Source organism: Corvus moneduloides, chromosome 2 (genome assembly GCF_009650955.1).
Source record: "Corvus moneduloides isolate bCorMon1 chromosome 2, bCorMon1.pri, whole genome shotgun sequence".
NCBI lineage: Eukaryota > Metazoa > Chordata > Aves > Passeriformes > Corvidae > Corvus > Corvus moneduloides.
This window is the reverse complement of record NC_045477.1, coordinates 89,891,487-89,916,691: the sequence shown is the minus strand read 5'-3', so window position 1 is coordinate 89,916,691 and position 25,205 is coordinate 89,891,487. Positions and strand designations below refer to the sequence as shown.

General features: G+C 40.3%; 1 protein-coding gene across 2 annotated transcripts in view; it reads right to left on the bottom strand.

Annotated features, from left to right (window-relative positions):
• The window catches only part of GABRB3 (gamma-aminobutyric acid type A receptor subunit beta3), a 200,639-nt gene that overhangs the window by 108,576 nt on the left and 66,858 nt on the right, over positions 1-25,205 (bottom strand). The window contains exons 2-4 of one of the 2 annotated variants that reach the window (XM_032100294.1): positions 16,142-16,189; positions 8,929-9,020; positions 8,711-8,778 (exon numbers count right to left, since the gene is read on the bottom strand). In XM_032100294.1, coding sequence (XP_031956185.1) covers positions 8,711-8,778; positions 8,929-9,020; positions 16,142-16,189 — 208 coding nt within the window. Of the gene's footprint in view, positions 1-8,710; positions 8,779-8,928; positions 9,021-9,192; positions 9,386-16,141; positions 16,190-25,205 lie in introns of those variants that run through there. The other variant, XM_032100296.1, reaches the window with a different exon arrangement.

Genomic DNA, 25,205 nt, shown 5'->3' with positions numbered 1-25,205 from the left:
TCTCTCTTGAAGGGCACTCTGATGATCAGCTCTGGCTGGATGCTGGTTGTACACCAGATAACCTATTTAAAGCTTGTGAGACAAGTCTTATTCAAGGACCTAACTCCCACTAGTGCAACCATCCTGTACAGAGCTCTGTGGTGGCATAACTTCGCAGCATCCAGAAATTCTAGCTGCACCAGAGGTGTCTCTGGCATCTCTGCAGAGTGCTGTATTGTGCCATGGAGACATACCCATGAACTAATGAAAATTCAACATTCATATTAGTATAAAGAAAAAAGTCATTAACTGCTACTGAACTGCCAATTATCCAGTGTAACTGCAGACCTCCCAGCACAGCTGTTTTACCTTCCCTCTCTGCTGCATGCAATATTACATTCATATTGCAGATTACATTATCACAGCGACCTGTAACCAGTTCCTAACTGCTGAGAGAACAAATTATTTTGCCAAAATTATTGGTTCAAATCTGTAATAGTGAATAATGAATTAGACATGCCCAGACTTGGGGATTTTTTTCCTTGCAATATCTGTAGCTGTGAGGAGCTGTGACATTGAATTACAAATATTAAATAAACTGTCGCTTTGAGATGATTCTTCTTCCAGCTATTTTTTATGACTCTGTGTCACAGGGGAGAAAAGAAGAAAGTTTGTCCTGGATAAGCTAAAACCCCTAATGGTAGCCAAGTACTATCAACCTCTTCCACTGAAAGTTTTTATTATACTTCAGTATTGATGGATTGCACTTGATACTACACAAGTTTAAATCCTTTATATAATCACATCTTTATTAAAAGGAAAACTGTAGGGAAAAGTGAATTGTTACTAAATCATCCCAATGCTCTGGTGACGCCTAAACAAAGATACTCTCCTCAAGTTACAAATCACTGGAGATTGTAAAAGTACCCCAGAGAAGTAGTAACGTGTTCATTTTTTTCCTCCCCTAGCATCCACCACCAGCCAGTAGCAGAGTCAGGACATTTGGCTCCGTGGACCTCTGTGTCAGATGTGTCATGGAAGTTTCTATGCTTGTATGTTGTCTTCTGCCAAGCATGACATTGCCTGCTGTGCCTTTATCAAATTGCTAAGCTTTCTGTATCACTACAGACATTAAATTATCTGAATAAGAATTCAGTGCACTAATAAAGATCTTCATATAAATATCTCTCTTTCCTTTATCTCTTTTTTTTTTCTGTCCTCAAGGGAATGTGAAAAAATTGCTAGGTATAAAGTAGGTATAAATCCATAAAGCTTCTGAGAATTTTCAACTCCTGTTACCTTAAATTAGTGCACTTCTTCATTACCTGGGCATTATAAAAGTCTTTCAGCAGAAGTAAAAATATATCATGGTCACATGCACAGAAGTCCCAACCTTGTAGTTTAGTAACTTTTCTATGACTACTATGTATATTTGAAATGACATACATGTGACACCTGCTGCAATCGATGCAAAGGTACTATGAAGGTACAGTGAAGACTTATACACAGTGTTGGTGACTAATGACATCTCAGATGGCAAGGCATGTATTTATGGCATTGGCATTTATTACAAATTACCTATGGGAAACTTCCCATCTTTGGCAGCATCAGCACGATACCAAAGGAACATCCGAAACCACACCAAAACATGCTTGTGAGTGTTGACAGAAATAATAATTAAATCAGAGCAGAGATCCACAGAAACAGAGTGCTGGAGAATATCTCAAAGCATCAGCTAGCCCAGCCTCTCCAAAGGCAAGAGCAACACCACTGGAAGAGGTATTTATCTAATCTCTTCTTGAAAACCTGAAACAAAGGAGATGCTACAAAAAATGTAGCAAGATGAAAACCAATTTGAAATCAATTCCCTCATTTCCTTAATTTCTTCAGGTCTTAATTCAATTGGTTCTACAGAGAAACTGATCATCATTCTCTCACCTATATATTGGGAACTTTATTTCTTCTCCCCATACTGTTTTTCACTGCTAAACAAACCCATTTACTTCAACATCACCACATATGCCCTGTTTTGTAATTATATTAATTAGAAACCTTTTTTCCATTCCTTACACCTCCTGTTTCTTTCCATCTCCCTAAAAGCAAGTGAGGAAACACTGGACACAGCATTCTTGCTCAGGCTTAACTAATGACAAAGCAAACCCTGTGTCTTGTGAATGACACTTCTATTTATGTATCCCAAGGTAAGATGTGTCTTTTTTCACTTACACTGCACCTGTGACTTTTTCGCTTGCTTTAGATTCTGGCCCAGTAAGGCCTTTTTTAGTGTCCTACTGCTTAGCCAAATCTTTACCATTTTAAATAATGGATTCATCGTTCCTTATATAATGCAGCACTTCGTGCTTGCTCCTTCTTTTTACAGGGCCATTCCTCTAGTTTGTACACATAATTTTTTGTCCACGGACTATTTGCAATTATTCCAGATTGATGTCATCACAGATCATATCTATTTCATCATCCAAGTCTGGATGATTCAATGTTGGCAGTTGGAGTTGGCTTTTAAATAGTTTATTGGCACCGCCCAGCAACATTAACTACCTCCCTGTCTCTGCATAAGCAGGTATTCCTTCCCCTTCAGAGTAGCTGCTTTCCATTGCAGATAAGCAGAAGCCTGTCATCATTTCCCTTGGACAAACAGGAGTCATTTTCCTATCATGCCATCTGCTACAAGCACTCTTCTCTCTCTCTGTCAATAAGCACTATGAAACATGACAGAGATGGAGAGAGAGAGAGAGAGAGAGTGAGGCAGGCTGGGGGAGTTCATGGGTGCTGTCCTGAGGAAGAAAAATGGAGGAAACAAGGCTGGATGATCCTGTGGCCAGCCGGCAACTAGAGAGCAGGTAACCTGAGAGACAGACTATCCTCTAGAATCAGTGCCTGTTGCCATGCCCCTCTCAGTGGATGGACACTGGCTTGTCACCAGCACAGTGACAGCACTCTTTGCAGGGGTATGCTGGCCTCAGGAGATCCTTCCCTGCTTGGGCACTACTTCTTTCTTCTTCCTTTTTTTCCCCTCTATATTATCTATCAAATACATACATGTGTGTATATACACACATGCATGCAAAATTATGTATGTGATCTTTCTGCCATAGTATGATCTACTATTCTCCTTAAATACATTAAATTATAAAATATATAAAAGTAAAATCAGAATACAAAGTTATATATTCTATTTTATACTCCTGTGATTTGTGAACTAGTAATAAGCACTACACACGGGAATCTTCTAGCTAGAAAACTCGTGTTTGCAATATGATCATGTAACCATTGTATCAGAAAAACTCCTTTAATTTCTCCATCTGAATCTTCAAAGTGAAGTATGTCACAACTAGGTTATGATTTCCTGCAGGAGGTAACATCAAGATTGTGTTTGCAAAGTATTTAGAAAGTATCTGTTTATGGGAGGAAACATAAGCTCCATTTACAGTAGAAAATAGAGGTTACATTTCACTGTGCCTACTCAAAAACCATCCAAGTTGCCTTGGCTCTCTGCATAGCCATTCAGGAAACAAGGACACCTCCCAGAAAGATTAATCCTTCCATTTTAAAAATAACAACCACACAGACACCTAAGATACCTGTTACAAATTAGTGACTGTCACCTTCTTCTGATTCCAGAGGGAATCTGGAGGAGAAGCTTTGGCTGTACATCTAAGGAACAATTAACTTACCTAAGCAGAGGTGTCTGGTGCCATTTTGGATTGCCTGGCTTATGCAGGACCCCTGCATAGGGCTGGCAGGTACAGCAAAGGATCTATGCTCGTTTAAAGGATAAGGGATCATGTTTGCTTCAGTTCTAGAGAGGCAGCTGGAGTCCAAACAAGATACCTTGAGGCACCTAAAATATCTAAGAAGCATTATTACATTGCCTTCTTTATTTTCAGCTCTCTTGACTCCATCACCTGTATTGACAAGAACAAGACTCAGTTGTTTAAATTTCAGGAGCTAATACTTGGGCAGAGGACTCACAGGAGACCTGCACCAACCTGGACTGGAAACTGGAGGGCAAGTATGGTACTGTGAAACCAAAATGACAGTAGACACCTTTGCCCAAGCATCCACATTCTGTTCTAGATCTCCATTAACTGCACTTGTGGAGTTTAGCAATCCAGCTCTCACTTAGACATCTAATGCTGTAAATCTCAATTTACATAAACCACATCCAGCAAATTCTTTAACATCTAAAGCAAGATGTGAGAGATCTCATTAACAGAAGCATGATGTTCTGCACCCTCAGTACTTCAGGTGAAGCATGAATTAATTCACCGAAAAATAATTATTTGTGTATCACTCTCAAGTAAAATAGACACTATTTAGTCTCAATGAGTAGTAGCTTCAGTCGACCTTAGGGCAGCAACTAAAACACAGTTTGTCAGAAAGATGTCAAAATTGCTTTGAAAATCAGCAGGCACCCAATGAAGTCTATATGCATACTTGCAGTTTTATAAAGGCACATACGTAAAAATAAAACTTACAGTGTTAGCATAGAACAGATTACATCTTTTTTAGAGTGACAGCATAGAATAGATGACATCTTTTTCAGAAACAACAACTCATCTGTTTTAAGATCTGACTAAAAACTAATTTTGTGACTACAGTATTCTCAAAACAGCAGGACAACTATATAGCGAATGATGCCTCCCGGGTTTTTCTGGTTTAATTTTATCAAAATTAGAGCCTTTGAGAAACCCTTGATGAACAGCTCTGAAGTCCTCTCTATAAACAAAGAGAATGCAGACAGCACTTCAGAGAGCAGTAGCATGTTTCCTGTTGTCTGCAAAACATTATCTCTAAGAAGAAAGGTTCATTTTTGCACTGATCCCCTTGTTTTCTCCACTCTATAGCATTGCTTCCCATAAACTATGAAGCACATTCTAAAATTATAGTAAAATGAAAGCACAGTACTTTAGTCTTCCAGCTATAATAATGACTTTAAAGAGGGGTTATTTGGAGATTCAAGGCATTGATTATTTAACTTCCTAAATACAGAAGTATTTAGGTGCTTGAAAATTGAATGCCTGGAACTACCGCATTTGATTCACAGACCAAACATTGAAGAAGAATCAGACTACAAAAAAAATTGCCAATTGTGGACACTGTCTGATTGGAAATAGGCTGACAAACTAGTAAAAGCACAAGAACTATTTCTTTTTCAATTCACATCATCTAAGCAAAACACCTAGAAACACAGCAAGAACAACACAGAATCAACCTGAATCATAAAAAATGATAAAATTTATAGCTAAATTATTGAAATCTGACATCAGTAATTCTCCATACTCTTTATTTGTAAGATGACTTACTGTATATTCTCAGTATTACATCTGTTGTTATTATTGATCAGTATTTTGTTTAGAGATTTATATTTCGGTACAATTTACAGTGATTTTAAATGAAATTATTGGAGGTAGGCACAAAAACAGGTAGGTGCTTAAGTATCCATCTACACATATAATTTGTGAAATAGGCAAATAATTATGGGAAAGAATGTACAGGTTAAGCAGGGGAGTAAAGCACACTGAGATACAGATACAGCTATATGTACAGGTCATTAACAGACTGCAGCCCTTCCCTGAGCAATGCACTTCTTATTTGCAACTTCATTAATTCCTCCTTGCTACCATATTTATGTAACTTAAAGTGTAAATATCAAAGCATGTGATTTTTATATCATACATGTTTACAATTTCAATAATGCTAATCAATATTTTCAATATGTTATGAAATCAAATAGAAGCTGCTTATTTATAACTTTTCAGTAAAACAATTTGATGGTCTGCAATCGTGATACTTGCATCTGTCCTCCTGATCCAGATTAGCATTTCAGCATCAAAAATAAAGAAAAATGTTAATCATTCCATGTAATCCAAGATGTGCATGGCTATTCAGTAAGTCTATTCTAAAATATAGCTACAGGTAGTCAATGTATAGGGCAAAGGACTTTTAGTGATTTTCAACAGAAAGACTAAAACCACACAAATAAATTTTTTAAATTATGGAAAGCTTAATAAATAACTAGCAAATAAAGATTCATAGAGGAATATATTATATATAAACCTACAGTTTGGTTATGAATAGAAAAGAGCATGATACAAGCTGTAATTCCTGTTACAAAGAATTGTTATCATTTCACTGAAAGCTACCTTACAGGCTGCCTATAAGGTAGCATAATAAAACTTGCTGTAATGACATTTTATTTATATCCATAAAATTGAAGAATGTTAAATCTCTGGCTATTTTATTTTTAATACAGAGGTAAATTTTAACAAGCTAATTTATACAATGTTATACCAATGCCTAGATTTAACTCAAAGGAATTAATGTCCATACTACCACAGTTCACACAGAGAAATTCTTGTAAGATATTTCAATAGTTGATGAGGCTAAAGGTCAACACTCCCAAAAACTGCTGGGAATTAAATGAAAGAATATGTCAAAGTTTAAAAGTTTAGTTGGCAACCAGCATGAAGTTCAACAGCTATGCCTCAGGTCTTCAGACTAACAGTGTCTTTTTTTTCCCATCCAAATTACTACTTAAAATAAATACTTGAGTAATCTTGAAAAGCTCCTTCTGTTCATCCTTATTCACTGTTCATTGATACATACTCAAGAATCCTTGCAGACCAGTATAGTTACTTAAAACAAGTAGAAGTAACCAACTCAGGCAGTACGTGAATATAGCTGTGCTTAGTCAATGACTTCTTTTCCAGGGAGGTGAGACAAACTCAGCAGAAACTCTGGTTGTAGTAAGGTGTTCACCAGCCAGAAACCCTTCCTGCTCATTTTTGCTGAAGTAAACTAGAACAGTTTTTGTAACAAAAGTACTTTAGCAACTTTCTTCAGAAACACATCATTTGTTTCTGTTGCAAGATCTGTATTGATTTTTTAAGACTTTGCATTGCCCCACGATGGGGCACAGAAAAAAACACTTCTCTACAGCTACTCTGGCAGCTAATAGGCAAGAGTGGGTACCGACTCCTGGGGCAGCTAGAAACTTAAGCAACTGGTAGTACACTGACACTCTGTTTGGGGGAAGGGGATGGCACCCATCTTCTTGAGGAGCTCCCGTATCACTGAGGATGTGATTACCCAGCCTAGCACAAGAAGCAGTTTAATTACTTACTTTTCCTTATACCCCTGCTATAGTGGGTTGGACAAGTTGTTATTTAAACCTAACAGGCTTTCCTGCAGCTGGGAAGAAAAAAGAAAAAGCACAAAAAGCAGCATACATGCCCTCATTTTCTTTCCAATCTCAGTATGCCTTTTTCTGGTATTTATTGCCTCTCTGGCACTTCACATACACAGTGTTATATATTAATTTAATGAGTCATGTAATGCTTCCCTAAGACTGGAACATATCCAGAGGTGGGGAAGGTGGCAGTGGGGATAGTGAAGTCAGACTTTCAATTGCTCTTCAGAGAGAAGCTTTCATTCAGCTCCCATTTTTTTACTTGAGAAGCAATCCTACAGGTACAGAAAAGCCTGTCAAATACATGAGGCATCGCTGCAGTTGCCTGAATCTGCATGAAGCCTAAGACAAACTCTTGTAAGTAAGAACTATCTCATTTTTTTCCCGCCTGAACGAGTAGAAAGGCTGGCATTGGTGACACTTTTAACTGCAAACAGGTAACTGTATCTCTGGCAAAAGCATTTTTTAAAAGATGAGAAGTAGAGAAAAAGTTTCTCTCTCAGAATTTCAAGTAGAGGGTGTGAAAGTAGTGGCAGGATTAATAAAAATACAGGGATCACGTATCAAGCCGAGATACACCAGCTTGCAACAGTTCATTGAAGGAGAGGTAGCGCAGTGTGAGCGTTATAGGTACTACAAGAGAGCTCAGCTTCCAAATGTGTAAATATTACTTTTAATGCTACAAATGTAACTACAGCATTGCAGAGTGGGCTGGTCTTTCTACACGTGGTTTGCGAAAGGAAGAATACAAGGAAAAAAAAGCTGAGACGCAGAGAGAAGGAGTAACTTGCTCAGGATCATGAAAAATCCACCCCAGATTTAGGATTAGGCCAAGAAACAGAAATTATAGCTTCTAACCTCGAATCATCAAAGTATACAGACGAGAGGACCAAAACGCAGAAAGGCACTAAACACCTCCCTGTCCATCGGTGAACCCGACAGCCCCGCACAGCATCACTTTCCGAGGCAAGACTAGACTACAATTCCTCCCAAGTCCATTCACAACCGCGCCGGCTCTGGGTGCTCAACAAGCCTTAAAGCACTCGCACATGTCAGAGTTTACCCACAGACAAGCTGGGCTGTTCGGTTTTTTTCCCCTGAATCGTGCAAGAAGCAGGGAGATGCCGACAGCCGCGGCCCTCCATCGCCGGCCCGGGAAGCCCGCCGGCCGCCGCCAGCCCGCCCCGCATCTCGCCGGCTGCGAGGCCGCCGGCGGAGCCCCAGCGAGCTCCGGTCGCCCGGGGGGACAGGGGGAGGAGAAGGGAGGGCTGGTGCAAACCGGCGGCCCGGCACACTCGCGGAGGCGGCCGCCGGCAGTGAGAGGGAAAAAGGGGGGAAGGAGGAAAGCGCGTCTCCAGGGAAATAAAGTTTTCAAGCGAAGAGGGCAGCGCTCGGAGCCCCGCGCAGCCCCGCCGCCGTCCGCCGAGGCAGCAGCGACTTCGTGAGAAAGGAGGGATGGGGAACGGGCGGCCGTGACCCGCGCCACAGCCCCGGCGCCGGCCGGGCTCGCCCGCTACTCACCATGTTGACTTCGGAAACCATGTCAATGCTGGCGATGTCGATGTTCATCCCCACGCAGACGGGCGGACCTGCGAGCAGACCAGACCTTTACCAGGCAGCGAGAGGTGCCGCAGCAGCGGGGGCGCGGTGGCCGGACCCGCCGTGCGGGAGAGGCGGCAGCGCCGGGGCCAGCTGGGGGGGGAAATCTCCAGGCGGCAAGCCCGGGTAGGGCGACTCACCTCCGAAATCCGGCCGGAGGCGGATGTCGTAGCCCTTCAACAATTTATCCACAGTTTCTTTCACGAAGGACATGTTGCCGGGATCGTTCACACTGTGGGGAGAGAGAGACGGGGGTGTCGGGCGGGAGGGGCAAGAAGCCGGGGTGCGAAGGGCCAGGGGCGACAGCGGGAGCGGGACCGGAGGGGGAGGGCGGGGGGGAGCGCATCAGCTTGTTCCCCTGGAAAACGCATCCCGCGCGGCCGCCGGGGCACACTGGCACCTACCTCTGGGCGCAGCAGACCACGGCCACCAGGACGGGAGCAGAGAAGATCCCGAAGATCCTGACTCCCCCAAAGCCCCACATCCCTCCGCTCCACGCTCCCTTCGCGCAGCAGCAGCAGCAGCCGCCGCCGCGATCCGGCTGCCCCGGCTGCCGCTGAGGAAGAGGCGGAGGCGACAGTCTCCGTTCTCCCCCCACCTCGCCCTCCCCCCCCCCAAAAAAAATCCCCCACTCCCTGCCCCAGCACCACCACCCGGCCCGCGGGAGCCGCCCGCGCACCCGGCTGCGCCCGCCCCGCGGCCGGACGCCGCCGAGCCCCGGAGGAAGCTGCCCTCCGCCGGAGCCCGGCCAGCCGCCTCCCCTCCGCCCGCCGCCGCCCGCCCCGCCGCCTTCCCGCCAGCCGGGAGGGGAGGGGAGGGGACGGAGGGAGGGCGCCGCCGTCCCCCGGCAGAAAGCCCGAGTTGGGGCGCCGGGGGAGCGGGGCTGGCGGGGCCGGGGCCGGCAGCGAGGGGCGGTGGCTCCCCGGGCACCGCCTCGAAGCACGCCCGACCTTGGCACGGCACCGGCCCCGCGGTACCTGCCTGGAGGCGGCGATGCTCGCCGGCAGCCCCCGCGGGTTCTCCCCGCAGCCGGGTCCATCTCCCCGAGGTAGGAGCGGGACTGCGGGGGCAGGGCAGCCCGCAGGGTCCCCCCCGGAGCCGGATGAGAGGCGGCTGCCCGACGCCGTGCTTCTGTCCTCCTCTGCCCCTCGGCCTGCCTCTCTGTTTTGGGGTACTCTGCCCACCTGCCCCGTGGCCCATCCTGGGAGCGATGCCCGGAGCGAGCCGCTGGGGCGGGAGAAGGAGCTGGCCTGGGAACCCTGCCGTGACCTGCAAGGGCCTGAATGCGTCCCTGCCATGGCCAGGGATGAGGTGTGCATGTACAGCTGACAGGCCTGAGGGTCCCTTCAGCCGTTCCTGCGAGGGTGCCACCAGCACTGACCAAGATGGACATGCTTTGCCAGGCAAATCTCCACTGGGTTCAAAACGCGTGTAGGCACGCTTGTCATACGGGACAGTAATGAAGGCAAACGGCACTGGTATCAAAGAGATGTAAGGCGAGAGTTGTCCCCTGTCAGCTTCTGCATGTTGTTAACTTTGTATAAAACATTGGTTGGGTGAAGGCAGCACAGTTGTTACTATTTTTAATCTTCTTCCAGGTTAATTAGTTCTTTCAGCAGGACTAGTTGGCGTGGAAACAGAATGCTGACTTAGCTATATTGGTTTTGGTTCCAGAGGCAGCTCCTCACCGCTGGAGCTCTTCACCATGCTCTATGAACATACAAACATGCCCTTGGCCAGCTTCTGATTCTCGTTGCATTGCAATCAGCAGCCACTGGTCCATGACAAAGCGTAACATTTCAGTAGCCAAGGGAGAGCAGCTATGTCTTTCTTTTGCACTTTTTCTCTTACCACCTGTTTTTCCTTCCACATATTCTCTTCCCTTTGAGAAACTGCTATGAAAAGGGTGGACATTGAGTAATGTTGTGGTGTTACGTACAGGTGAGAAAACATGGGTGGCTTTTCCTCTGTCCTCAACAAATTCTTGAAAAGAAAGACAAATGCAATCCATTGTTCTGACCTTGTTGCTTTTGCAGTTATTAATAAAGATTCAAATAAAAGAAGGAGCAGGCTCAGTTTTAAAAATAATATTAAACTCTATAGGCAATGCAAAAAAATGTAGAGAAACTGAGTGTTGCCAAATCTTGTGATTTCATGTTAATATTTGGGTTTTTAATAGTACCATAATTACTATGATTATAAAGTAAGGAAAAATCTTAGCTTTCATTTAAAAACCTTATTAGGCTTATGATGAAAGCCTGAGAATTGTGGCACGAAGCATACATAACTCAAGGGCTCAAAAATGAAAAGTCAAATAATAAGTAACTATGTAAGTAATTTTAAGGCTCTGGGTCCTAATGGTTTTTTAATGCTATGAATGGGCAGTATTGAAGACCAGTTTTTTCAAAGACTTCAGAGGAAGTGAATTTAGGGAAGGGTACCAATTCAATTCTGTCCCCCTAAATTCTGAAAGAAAGTATTAACACCAAAGAAAATATTTCTCATGAAGAATTTAACGTGGTTTAAAAGCACATTTAAGCACTAATAACTTTTCTTAAATAGATTGTCAGTTTTATAACAGAAATAAAAAAAGTTAGAGAACAATATTTCTGATTAATGTGCTATCCTGGTACTTTGGAAACACATCTGAGGTAGGAATGAATCAACAGTGCTGTAGAGTCTGTCATATCTTATCACACTTCATTTAAGTATTTGTCTTCTTGATCTTACAGAGCAGCCATTTCCATTTACTTGGGAGCAGCATAAAGATAATCTAGGCTGGAACTGATGGAACAAGGAAGTATTTAGTGAGTTATGGAGCATTTGTTCCTTGGGACTCTGGATTCAATTAGGCTCAGTAATAACCAAAGGATGCTAAAAGTTATAACCAATCAATGAATTTCATGAAAGGTAAAAACCATCTCGACTTCTCTGTGACATGGCATTTGCAGTGAAAGTAGCACTGTAGGTTTTGTCTGGAGAAAAGGCTCAGAACAAAGCTTCTGTGGCAATGGACTGGGGGTAAGACCCACCCAAGACCTGCACTGGGCAGAGTATTCAAGGACATAGTGGAAGCCCAGACTTTTGGGAAGCTATTTAATGTGGCCAATAAGGAAAAAATGGGCACAGAAATAGACTCCTTGTCCTCCCTCAAAATTCACCGCCCTGACTTTGCTTCTGGAATTAGACTCCGAAACATCTCCTTTCAAAAGGCAAGCAGGTTATCGCAAGGAATGGCTGGAAGGAGTCTGGGCACTTTTATTCACTAAAGCAAAACAAAGCATCCAATCACAACTTGTAGATTGTCCATCCAAGAAAATCCCAAGGATATATCTCCTGAGATAAGCCCAGACTGCAGGACCTCAGGGTAAACCTTTGTTTTTTGCAATGTTCCACTTTTCAGCAAATAGTTAAGTAAGGGAGAGGGAAGGAGTTAACATAACTCTGTGGCCTAGTGGTTTGGCTGTTGCCTGGGAAGTACTGTTATTTCGTAAATAATCTAGCGACTCATTAATTACTGGATAAAATAAATCAATGTTCAGTGGTATAAGGAACAGAACCCAATTCTCTCCTCCTTTTGGGTGTCTTCATAATTGCTCATTCTCACTCTTTCTCTTTTTTCAATGTACAGTCTTTCTGTCCCAGTAAAACTATCCCTGTAAAATACGAGACTTTGAACATTGTAGCTCAGGGACTAAAATTCACCACATTTTCTACAGCTTTGGTGAATGTTACAGCCTCTGGGCCACTGGACAGTTAAGATCTATGCTCCTGATCAAATTTGGTTCAATAAGGTAAGCACAGTGTATGTTCTTTACTTCCTCAGCACTGCCAATATTGTAAAGGCCACTTGAACAATGGATAAGTCTAAACTGCAAAGGCAAGCGTTATGTGTGAAGGAGCAAAAGGACTGTCCTTGGTCCAATGCAAATATGTGTGGAAGAATACAACTGCCAAGCCTACATGTGAAAAAAGTCCTTGGGTAAATTGGATTATAATGGATTCATCAACGAACTCTGGGTTAGCAGATACAGGGGCTGATCTCTAGAGCAAAACTCTTGCTGAGGATCTGATATCCATGCCATACTCATTTGTTTTGTGTTTGATTTTTTTTTTAATCCCATTAGGGAAAGTTGAGAAATCTGGTCCTCTAAAGTAAATGCTCATTAGCAGTTAAAGCAATGTGCTGCTGGGGTGCATTTTTCAACTCAGTTTGAGAGGAGTTGTGTTCATGTATTCTGAGACTGCTCTGAGACATGAACCAAAGCACAGTAAGTGGGAATGATCAAATGATTCATGTTGCAAGCACAATCCTGGTCTGCAGTAAAATGCTATGTAGATGCATCCATCATCTTATTTCAGAAGGAGCTGGAACAGAGCACACTCAGCCCCTGTCAAAGGACAGAAATGGTTGAAGGCAGTGGGATTAGAATGAGAAGCAACTCAAAATTTTGGAACAAATTCCAGTTTCCTTCATCATTTTCAGTACTAATGGAGATACAGAAGAGGAGGCAATGACAGGAAGGCTAGAGAAGAGGAGAGATCTGCTCACAACTGATGCATTTGCAGTACTACCACTATCAGTCACCAGATTGTAGGAGAATGCCTGGCTTGGGAATCAGGGAAGAAGTATTTGATCACACCATGCAATACACCACTGAACTCCTGTGCTGGAAAGTGGTACTGGGGATTTACCTGACAAAGTGAACTTAACTCCACTTACACATTGAGATCAGAATCATTTATCAAATATTTTATTTTTCATTTTCCTTTCTGGCTTGTCTGTCATTTAACTGATTCTGACAAAGATCCAGTCTTATCCTGAAGCAAACTGCAATCACAAAGGGTTCAGAGATACAAAAGAGAGACTGAAACTAAAAGAAAGTGGGCAGAATTGTTGCTACAGCTGAAATGTTGCCTTCTGAGGAACACAGGACATTAATCTTACTAGGCTGAGACCCATGCTGCTGCTTACCTACTCTGCCTTGCAGCAATTTTATTAGCCTGCTGGTTTAACCTGCTGAGAAGGTGTAATTAATAAAACTGGCTGGGAAAAAATCCACAAGAAAATTTTCAACTCTTTTTTTTTTTGTTTTTCTTTTTGCTAAATCTGACTTCTTTTTCACTTTATGAAATCACAAGTTGAGGATCATTTTTGTCAAAATACCATACAATAGAAATTAGTATTTCCTTCAGAAAGCTCAACTTTCTTATTTTCTGTCCTGCAGTATCTCAGCAGGAGCAGAGCTTTAGAGTGACAGGAGGATGCTGGGAAGCATTAGGCTTAGGGAATACTCTGCACTTTGGCAGTTTTTTACACTGTGTTTTGCCTGTTCAGATAATGAGCAGTGTTTGTTGGACATACTATGTGAGGAAAACAAGATTATGTTCATTTACTATATATATTTATCAGAAACCATATGTAATATTTTCTGATGTTGGGTAATACTCAACAGTTTATTTAACTGACAGTGAGTTTATACTCATTGTCCCCATTTCTGTCAGGCAGATTGAAAGCAGCATTGCATGAATCCATTTGCTTTGGTTGCATAATTTGCTGGTCTACATTTAATTATACAGAAATATTAATGGTGTTATGTCAACAGTTCTGATGTAGTGGAGATCCGAATGTTTCAGTGGGCCACATAAAGAATAAGTTATTAATCCGTATGAATAATGGGGGAAATTTGCCTTTAATAAGAGGCATGATCCAAATTGTCTTGAACTGTTGTTTAAATTTCAGATGGGTATTTTTTCTTCATATTCAAGAAAATAGAATAAAAATTTGAATTATCTGAATGAATTTAAAAGTGTATTCCTGCATCATTCCATTCCTTATGCGGCAAAACCTCTGGATTATGCACATAGTGAGTCAGACACATCAAAATAAGAATCCATTGACAGTTTGGCAGAGGAAGAAATAATCATGGCTCTTTATAGCTCACATTTTTTCATCATGAAGATTAATGATTATGCACTGAAATAACACAAATACATTAGAGAAGCCTGTGGCGCATTAGAAATACTATTCTTTTAAGTCTCTGTCTTGATGAAAATAGAGTCTTTTGAGAAAAACAGACAAGTAACTGAGTTACAACATTTTTTTTTTTACTGTAACTGTAGTTGAGGAAGTGCTATTTTATATAGGACTTCTTTGTTAAGTTTCTACTTGAGTGGATTCATCTAAATCCCTTTGTCAGGAGCACATTATTCTTAAAAAACCAGTATGCAGCAGTTACCTTTTTTTCTTTAAGGTTAATTAAAACCAGAAGGTTGTAGCCCATATATTTATGTCTTCATATTTATTAATACCTTTATGAATCTCATTAGATATAATTATTGTTTATGCAGTTTTTTGCTAACAACAGCCAGAATTCCAAGTTAAGATCCCAGCCTCCTTTTGCAGGAGATTATACAGAGTGAAGAAGACAAGCATGAGTTCTTTGAATTGCTTGTATTTAATATTATGTATATTTAAAGGAAGACCAAGTCAGGGTCCTAACTGATGCATCTGTATTAGGACTAGCTAAAACAAAAGAGATTGGTCCCTGGCATTTCCATCCAAATGTCCCTTTGAATTTTAACAGAGGAAAAGAGGAAAGACGAAGAAAAAAAACACCAAGGGGAGGGAATGCAAACACTTCCACATGAAACAGCATAAGCAATGAGAAGGAAGTGAAGTGAAATTATTTCATTTTCTAGACACAGTTGTGGAAGTGAAACTCCAAGGTAACAAAGAAAAAGCTATAGGTAGTGAAAATCTGAAGTATGTCTTGCTCTTATCCTTTGAGAAGAAAACAAATCCTTTTTTGCTTATGCTGAGGAATGCCCTTAACAGGAACAAATCCATGAAGGATGAGGGGAAAGGAAAGGCTTCAGAATGCGGAGGTGTGTTTATACAGAGGCTGCATCCGCAGCCTTCTCCTGCCAAGACACAGCGCTCTGCTGGTCTCTCTAAATGCATCCTCTTTTCCCAAGGCTGTGCCAGCTAGCCCTTTGCTCTTATTCCCCAAACATTGGCATCAGAAGCAGACACAGTTAAGCTCATAATACACAGATCAGGATCGTGGGCCATATTCCATCTGTGAAATAACTCATAAATTAGGCTGGTTGTGCAACTGTATTTCTTTGTCATATGTACTGTACACAGAGGGGAAATCACTATATTTAAAGGGGAAACATTATTAGGTATATACGGAATTGTGTATGATGGGTTAAAATATTTTTCATTTTGCCTTAAAGATTATTTTGCGGCTCAGGAAAAAAATGTTAATAATGATTTTTAATATTTTGAAGGATATAAATTCAATTACAGATAATAATCACACTCTTAAAGTACTTTTAGTAACTCACCTTGTGTCATAAATTGCATATAATTTTTTGTTTTCTTCAACGGCATTCCTAAAAAGAGAGAAAAAGAGAATATTAATTTTGTGCCATGTGTCCATTGCCAAAAACCCCTCTCATTGATGGCCCTAAACATTTTCAGACCACCATTGTAGAATCTAGAAACAGGGAATAAAATAACCTATAAATTGACTTGTTCAACCCCTCACATGACAAGATTGTAATAATCCTTTGGAAATTGCCTAAGTGGGTTTTTAATTATAGATCCATGACTCTGTTGCCAAGAAATGAATAAAGAAAAAAATAGTAACTGCTTCTGTGAAAAACACAATGAAAAGATATGTTTTTGATAGAGCTATGTGAATAATTTTCAGCAATGCTTTCCAATTGATCCAGATGAACATTATCCCACTCAGTTATTTCATTATTTTTTAATAAATAAAACTAAAAGTATATATTGAAGTCTAATGCAATGTATGCAATGTGAGTAAATAATTTACCTCTGATATTTTGAATACTTTTATGTGTGATTAAACATTGAGGTTCATATAAAAAAAAAGACATATTGAAAATTTGAAGCTGGAGTCTCTATTTTTAAGCTTTCTCAACTGAAATCCATGTGACTTTGCAGAATGCATTTTGCATTCTTTAAGTAGGAAAAAGATGGTTTTTGTCTGAACTTTTTTGTTGGACTGTTTTGTTGGACTGTGAGAAAAAAGTACTCTTCGGAAATAGTGCTACTGATTTGAGGTAGAGCAAGAAATGTTGTCTGAAATGTGTTGGCTTTGCTGGGATCAGCAATAAAATATAAGTTTTAGCTAAGTAGTTTCTGAGAAAGCGTGATGAATCTAAGAGGCACTCCATAATAAGTATTGATTTGTATCTTAAAATCTGATTTATGTCTCTCTGCATTACTTTACCTGTCTGCTTAGAGAAGTTAAAGAGAAGCAACTAAAAGCATGGGGTAAATGACCCTGAGTTTGGATGCATTAAGCTCCACTTACATGGGAAAAGTTTGGGTTTGGTCCCTGTTCCTGGAGTGGTTATGCCTTTCACATTAAATATGCACTGGCTAAGGGATATTAACAGATTAATTTTGTGAATACTCAACTCTCTTGGGCATTGGGTGAGGAGATGTGGGGCCTCTCTCATGTCTTAGATCTCCTTGAAATAGCCAGTGTGTAAAACACAACTGGTAGTGCTGGGCTGGGCTCAGCTTGGATCCGCAACATCTCGTCCATTTAAGGTGCCCTGAGTTACCTGAGACACTGCATAGAGTTGTCAGTTACCACACAGGACCTACATGAAACCCACACTCTACTGGAGAGTTAATTGAAGTTCCAGGGGAACACCTTGGAGAATTCCAATGGCTCAGAATGCTTGTGTATGGGACCTGGGCTGAAACTCTCAGGTCAGGTTCCACCCTAGAGAAGGATCCCCAGCTTTCTATACAAAGGCTACATTAACAGAGTTGACTAGATCTCTGTTGACATAATGGGAACACCCGGGTCTTGGGTAGACACCTATGTCTAGTCTGCAGATTAATCCTACTCCCAATTTCACAATATCTTATGTTCTTTTGATTGTTCTGGCATCAAGATTCACAAACCACGTTGCTCTGGATTTAAAGATCATAGTATTGTCTGCCTACAGCCACACCTGGGCATGCTCTGTTGGGGTTTGATTGATATTCTCAAGTACAGTTTCGTTTATTCTCCACAATTCTTAGCTGTCTTTTCCTCCGTGACCCCCATCGGGTAATTTCTTGAGCTCGGCAAAGGAAAGAGAAGAGGAGGAAGAGCAGAGAAGTAGCATCTGAAGCCTGAACACTGACCCAAATATAACTCCTGATTATAGTTAGGGATCTCATATTGGTAGAGTGACATGGTCAATGCTGACACAAGAAGATGGTTGGGCTCTTTTCTAAAGTGCACATTGCAACCTGCTGCAAGGTACTGGAGCAACCACTCTGCATTTGCAGAGGCTGGATACAGAGAGTCAGGGAGCATGCTCAGCCTTCATCATCCTTTAGGACTATGCTCCCAAACAGCCAGTGACACCTGGGAGACAGACACAGCTCAACCTGTAACCATGACAACTGGCATGTGACTTACAGCAAATTAGCTATGGGTGGAAGAGGGTACTACTTCGAAATGAAAATCTACAGTATAGATGGAATAAGTATCTGGTTTCTATCTCATTATCTAAATATATCCATAATCATAAGATAAAAAGAAATTTGAATATAATAAGAGTCTTCTTTAGTTAGTAGATTTGTAAAAATTTTAAGAACCATGAAAAATGTCATGTGTGGCCACCCTGTGTTTATAACTTTTGACAACTGTCATCAAAAATGACAATGGCAGGATAGAACTGACTCTAGTTTCCTTATTGGTAGAGAGATTATAACAGCAAAGGGAGATCAGGAAAACCATTAAGCAAATGTAACAGGAAAGAGTCAAATGTAATCTTTTAAGTGTTGAAGTTTCACAGTCAGGTTTTATTCAGACTGATCGTGCACTCCATTTTTTTCTTCTCTTGCAAAAATGTAGACACATCTTAATGCTGAAATTGTCTTCTTCAGCAGAGTAGTAAAATCATGTGATCTCTGCACTGAAAAATGCTTTCTTGTGAATGAGGAGCAAATGGAGTTCAGGAGTCCCCTAGCATGGCTCTGTCTGCCTGTCACCAATAGAAGACATGCTTCTGAAAGTATTACAAAAGTAATTCCCCCGTGACAAAAGCAGCACATTAAAAGTACTTATATTAAAAGGACTTTGTTGTATATGAATATCATTATATAATTGATTATTCCCATTAAAATGCTTTGCATCCTTATCACAACTTTAATGAAAGAACAAAACTGCTTTGAATATTATACATGCACTTGCCTAGAGCCACTATTAAGCAGAGAGGCTCTGTGTGCAGCCAGGCAGTTGTTGATGGTAAATCAAATGGAGGGCATATGGTTTCAGTATTGCTGCTGGTGGAGTTTTTGTTGCTAGAAAGAGCTAATGTTTTGCATTTAGGATTATTAAAGTAACAGAAATAGTAGCTAATCTTTTCCCCCTTTTTCCTCTCCAGCTCTCTTGAAGGCCTACTCAATATATACAGAAAAACATGCTATGAGCAACCTATGCTGAAATGTTAGGACTTCCCTGAACTGCAAACTTAGAACTTTGTGTGTTTTTTTAAAGACCCCACAGTTTCTGGATGATACCATGACTCAGAATGCCTCTGGTTGGGATTCCTGCTTGCTGATGTAAGCACTAGAGATTAAATGTGTAAGTCTGAGCCAGTTACCAGGTACTACTTTAATTATCAGTGAGGACAGCAAAAGCAAGTCCAAAGACTGAAAGAAACTCAAGAGGCTGAAATAGGCTAAAATAGTGTAAATGAATCACCCTCCAGAAGTATCTAATAACTATGAACATATAGCCCATAGCTAGCAAGATATCTAACTTTTGGGTAGGTAGTATTGCCTAAGATATATTACATTCGTGTGATTTAATGGGAATGAAGGCAAGATCTGTTTCAGTACATTGAGCATATTGCCCTACAAAAGTTTATTAGATAAAGATGTCTTTAGGTTGGAGCTCCATGAAGAATATCTCTGCTAATGTTAAGTGGGCAGCAAAGAAACAGAAAAGCTGCTAAGTTAATACTTTATTTCTGGAATTGCTGGAGTCTTTTATCCAAATGTAAGTAAAATTTTAAACAAGGATCATCCCTTCTGGATTCAGGTCACAATACAAAGCAGCGCTGGTGGATGAGTAGCTGGACATGACCCAGCAATGTGCACCTGGAGCCCAGAATGCCAATTGTGTCCTGGGCTGCATCCAAAGCAGCGTGAGACCCCACCTGTAGTGGTGCATCCACCTCTGGGGTCATCAGCACAGGATGGAGATGGACCTGTTGGAGCGAGTCCAGAGGAGGGGCACCAAGATGATTAGAGGGATGGAGAACTTCTCCTATGAGGAAAGACTGAGACAATTGGGTTTGTTCAGTCTTGAGAAGAGAAGGCTTTCGGATGACATAATTGCAACCTTTCAGTACCTGAAGAGAACCTATAAGAAAGATGGAGAGGGACTTTTTACAAGAGGATGTAGTGACAGGACAAAGAGAAATGGATTCTAACTAAAAGAGAGTTCATCCAGGTTAGATATTAGGAAAAAATTTCTTACTATGACCATGGTGAGGTACTGAAACAGGTTGCCAAGGGATGTTGTGGATGCCCCATCCCTAGAAGTGTTTAAGGCCAGGCTGCTTGGGGCTCTGAGCAACCTGGTTTAGTGGAAGGTGTCCCTGCCCAAGGCAGGGGGATTGGAACAAGATGATCTTTAAGGTCCCTTCCAACCCAAAAAATTCTATGATTCCATACTTCAATGCTAATGAATCACAGGATGCTTAACAAGTACTCTTGACCTTATGTATCTAACAAAATGATTCAGCATGAAAATATAGATACAAAGACTAATTTTATAGCTTGTAAGACAATGCTAACAATAAGGAAGTGAGATTTTAGCTTCAGATTTGAAAGCATCTGAACATGGAGGGCCACTACTAAGAAAAAAATACTTGCTTTTTCTACTCTGGGAAGAATTCTGTACATCTCACATAAGCTATTTACAAACAGGAAGAAAAACAAATGTGATGCTAAACTCACTCTCCACTCAGGGAATGTACACCTCATTATTCACCGTGAAATGAAGAAAATAGAGTTGTTGGTTGACCCAGCACACACAGTAGAGGCCAAATGAACCCCATTCTACATGACTTTGGTGCAGTAACTGTTGGTTGCAACAGCAAAACCCAACTGTAAATCTTCCTCTCTAGAACAGCCGATTCTGGGCTTCTACCTCAAGATTGTTCAACCCACTTTGCAAACTCTCCCTCCAGAAACTTCAGAAGCAGCGAGGCAACTGCACCAATGAGTCAATAAAATTCACTTTTCCTAGGAGGTTCAACCCTTGCTAACCATGTTAGGAATTCAAGGGCATCACTGTCACATAGCGTGATAGGCACTAAGTAATTATTTTTAGTACCTAGAAGCCTATCAAGAAAAGTAAGAAAGTACAGACTGAAATGTCAAATGCAAAAATGGGAAACTGTGTTTAAAACTCCCAGGATATTGTAGACACAGTTATTGAATTACCATTGTAGATCTGCTGAAACTTCAGTAAGCAGCAGACGATGGAGGTTTTCAGTATAAATATGAGATTCACATAGCTATCTCTTATTTTTTAAAATATAAATTAAGTGGATGCAAGCCAAGTTTTCATAAATAATGCCAAAAATGTTTATGTATGAGAAGCTTAAACTATGTAGCTCTAGATGAAATAAATGTTTCAGTGAACATGATTTTAAACATGATTTATTCAAATGTTATGTTAAGTAAGCATTCAATATGCTTTTATGTAATACTGATGCCCAAGTTACATGTAATTATGATGACATTATAGCATCCTTGATCTTTCATAACCTCTCTAAAAATTCATTTTCCCAGCATCAAACTCCCCAAATAGTATGGAAGTGACAATGTCACATAGTATAAACAGTTACGAGAACAATACGCTTCAGGTCCAATTCTATGAGGGCTAGCCAGTCTTGACTCCTTTTGACATCAGCCAGAGATGGGAAGTTTAGCACTGCTCAGAAACATGCCAATGAATTAGCAAGCCTACAAACCTGTTTGCTGGCATTTCAGAGCAAGATAAGAAGGATGAAGTGAGAATCTGTCAAGTTGTGGACTCCTGTTTATTCCCATTTAATCACTGATATTTTTGAATCTGTCTAGTTCTAGTTCAAATTCTGCAGTTTCTATAGCATTATTTTAGTCCACAGAATTTATTTTCTCTTTTCTTTTTAACACATTCTATTTCCAAATATAAAAATAATAGGCATAGGGAAAGACATGAAAATACACGCAAGACCAGTGCATAAATTTGCCATTATCCTTAGAGTAAAGACCTCAGTGTCATTGCAGATAGTTTAGTGAAGGTTCCAGCTCCATGCTCAGCAGAGCTCAAAAAGGTAAACAAGTGCTAAGAACAATGAGGGAATTAATAGAACAAAATAGGATCAGCACAGTATTTTAGAAATCTGTGTTCTACCCACACCCTCGAAGCTTCGTGCTGTTCTCCTGCATCTCGAAGAGCTTGAGAGCTCAATAAACGTACAGGAAAGAGCTACAGGGATGATTAGAAGTATGGAATTGTATTGGTAGAAAGAAAAAGATTTAGGCTGAGACACTTAAGTCTGGAAGGCATTTGAGGGAGGAGAGAGATGATGGATGTATATGAAGTCATAGTCTGCCTAAATGATTATTTGCTATCATGCATATTATAACAAACAGAGAAGGACTCAGATGATCAGGCGGTCAGTTTAAAGCAAACAATATGAAGTCCTTTATCACACAATGCATAATTAAATTGTAGGGCTCATTGCCAGAGGAAGTTGTGGAGGTCAAAGATATAAATGGGCTCAAGAATCCATTAGACAAATGCATGAGAAGGAGATCCATCAATAGATATTAAGATCAATGTTGTGAACGCACCCTCTGCCTGAGGAAGTCCATAAACCTCAGACTGCTTGAAAATGAAAGTTTATAGCTGGGAAAGAGTTGGGTTTTATCTGTCCTGTTTTGTATGTCTTTCCCAAAGTACTACTACTGCCCGTTGTCAGACAACAGCAAACTGACACAACTTTGGCTTGATTCAGTATGGGAATGGTTATCTTCAATGCAATCAGAAATACATGTTTCTGGTTTACTGTGAGCCCACAGTTAAATAACTTTCACACCTTAAAATGTCTGTTGTTTTCATTACTACACTCTCCACAAATAAACCACTGATTTTACTTCTTTTACTTCAGAAATTCATTCAGTTGCATATTTTTGATTTTTATACTTTGATCCTCTGAAATACTTGCACACATCCCAGGGTGATAAAAAGTTTGCCAGTGTCCCTTCTAGCCCTCCTGAGGTATAGAGGGCTGTTGTAAAACATGCATTTTCTCAGAAAGAAAAAATTCAGGTGCAGCTAGTACTCATAAAATCCTTTAGAAGTAAACCTCTTTACATTTCACAGACCAGAATATATGTTCAATAAGCATATCCGTATTATAAAAGATGTGATGTATATTGAATTTTAATGTATATTTGGGTTCATGTCATTTTTGGTTCAAGAAGCAATTATGATTTTAAACAAAGCCTACTCTCTTGAGCTCTTCAATTCCTTATAAGTGTTTTGGGGTTGTTTTTTTTTTTTTTTTGTTTGTTTTTTGGTGCTTTTTTTAAAATTTTCAGAATGATAGTTAATAGTCTGGGAAAAATAAAAATTAATTCATTAAGGATAGCTGATGCCATTCTTGAAAGCCTCATGACTGTGAAGGGCATCTTCCCACAGAGGGATTGAGTTTCCATGCAAAGTACACAGAGGCAGAAGAGAGCCCTAAATTCTCATTCAGGCATCCTAGTGGACATTGTGCATGTTTTTCAATGACCCATATTACAAAATTAAGAGGTCACCTTGGCCCAACATCATGACAGTTTTGACTGACAGCAGGTGTTGCTAACATGCTCTGTGCTGAACTCTGAGCTATTGTGCAACAGCCATGCCAATGAGCACATCTATTTGACAGGGCCCATTAGATGTTCCTCAGGTACTTTTGCTGCTAAAATTTAAGGTGCCCTTGGTCTCCAAAGAAATTTCTGTGGCTCATTCCTTGGATTTTTTGGCATCCACAGAAAACCAAAAATACTTTTTTTTTTTTTTTAATAATACTATGGAAAAGAACCCTGAACTAAGAAAAGGCATTTCCATGAAAGACTCGAGTATTTCGGTCATTTGAAAAAATATCATGAGGGAGAATAATTTCTTGATCCATTCTAAACCATGTTAAGTGCATGCAGTTATACACAAATACTTAAAATGGGTTATGAATCCCCTGACACACACTTTACAGATAAAACTAGTCTCCAGCTATGCGTGGAAGAACAATTTTAAGATGATGAAATCACATGATCAGGTGAAATAATCCCCTGGATATGTACATGGTAATACTTTCTCATAGGTTGCTACTGCTTTGCAAGTACCGATCAAAATAATTATTTTAAGTGATCTTTAGCTCTTTTGGTTGTTTAGATAGGAGGTCTTTATAAATTCAAAGGCTGTCAGCCACAGTGTGTCAGGAAACTTGAATTTAAGAGCCCAGCCCTAACATTTATATTTCTCTGTTATGTTTCAGGGTTGGTTGTAGATGTTAAGAATATTGCCTTTGGGATCTCTAAGTGCATTATATCATAGCCTCGAGCTGTACTTTCTTTTATCTGCTCTTCTTTAATCATCAGAAGTTTTGATTTAAAAGAGAAACAAGCTGGTAAAGAAGCCTATGCATCTTTGCATTTTCCCTACTTCACATCAAGTGTGAGGGTGAGAGAACTGTAAAATGTAGTTAAATAGTTGTGGGAGTCTATGAAAGATTGGAAATGTTCTATAAATTGGAAAACATGGAAGTGTTCTTTGCTTTAAAAATGAATCAGAAGAACTGTTTTTATTGTACAGGATTTTGAGATGTGAATATGAACTCTTAAAGTGTTCTGAATATACTGCGACATCCCCCTATCTGTTGCAGTAGTACTTTATTCTAAGGGGGCTTGGTTGAACTTTAGCAGCTAAAACTTTTTTTTTTTTTTAATGTAAAATAAACATCCAGTGACATTGGAATGGTCTCAGAGCTCATCTTGACATTGCTAAATATAAAAAAAAAAACAAAACCAAAAAGCTTTTTAAGGATAAAATTATTTATATCTTTTTATTAAAATGATATTTCAAAATTCCCTCCATCTTTATTTGAAGACACAGTGAAGTAAGTGAGTCTGCAAAAACACTTATGAAATCCATAGCACACACTTAAACACCTCCATTTATCAAGAGTTTTATAAAATCTTTATATTTATAAACTCTTTATATTTATATTCCTGAAATACTTCTCTATTGCCTGTAAGCAACAATAAAAAAATCATATTCATACCCCTTTATTCATATTCAATCAGTGTTTAGTCATCCAC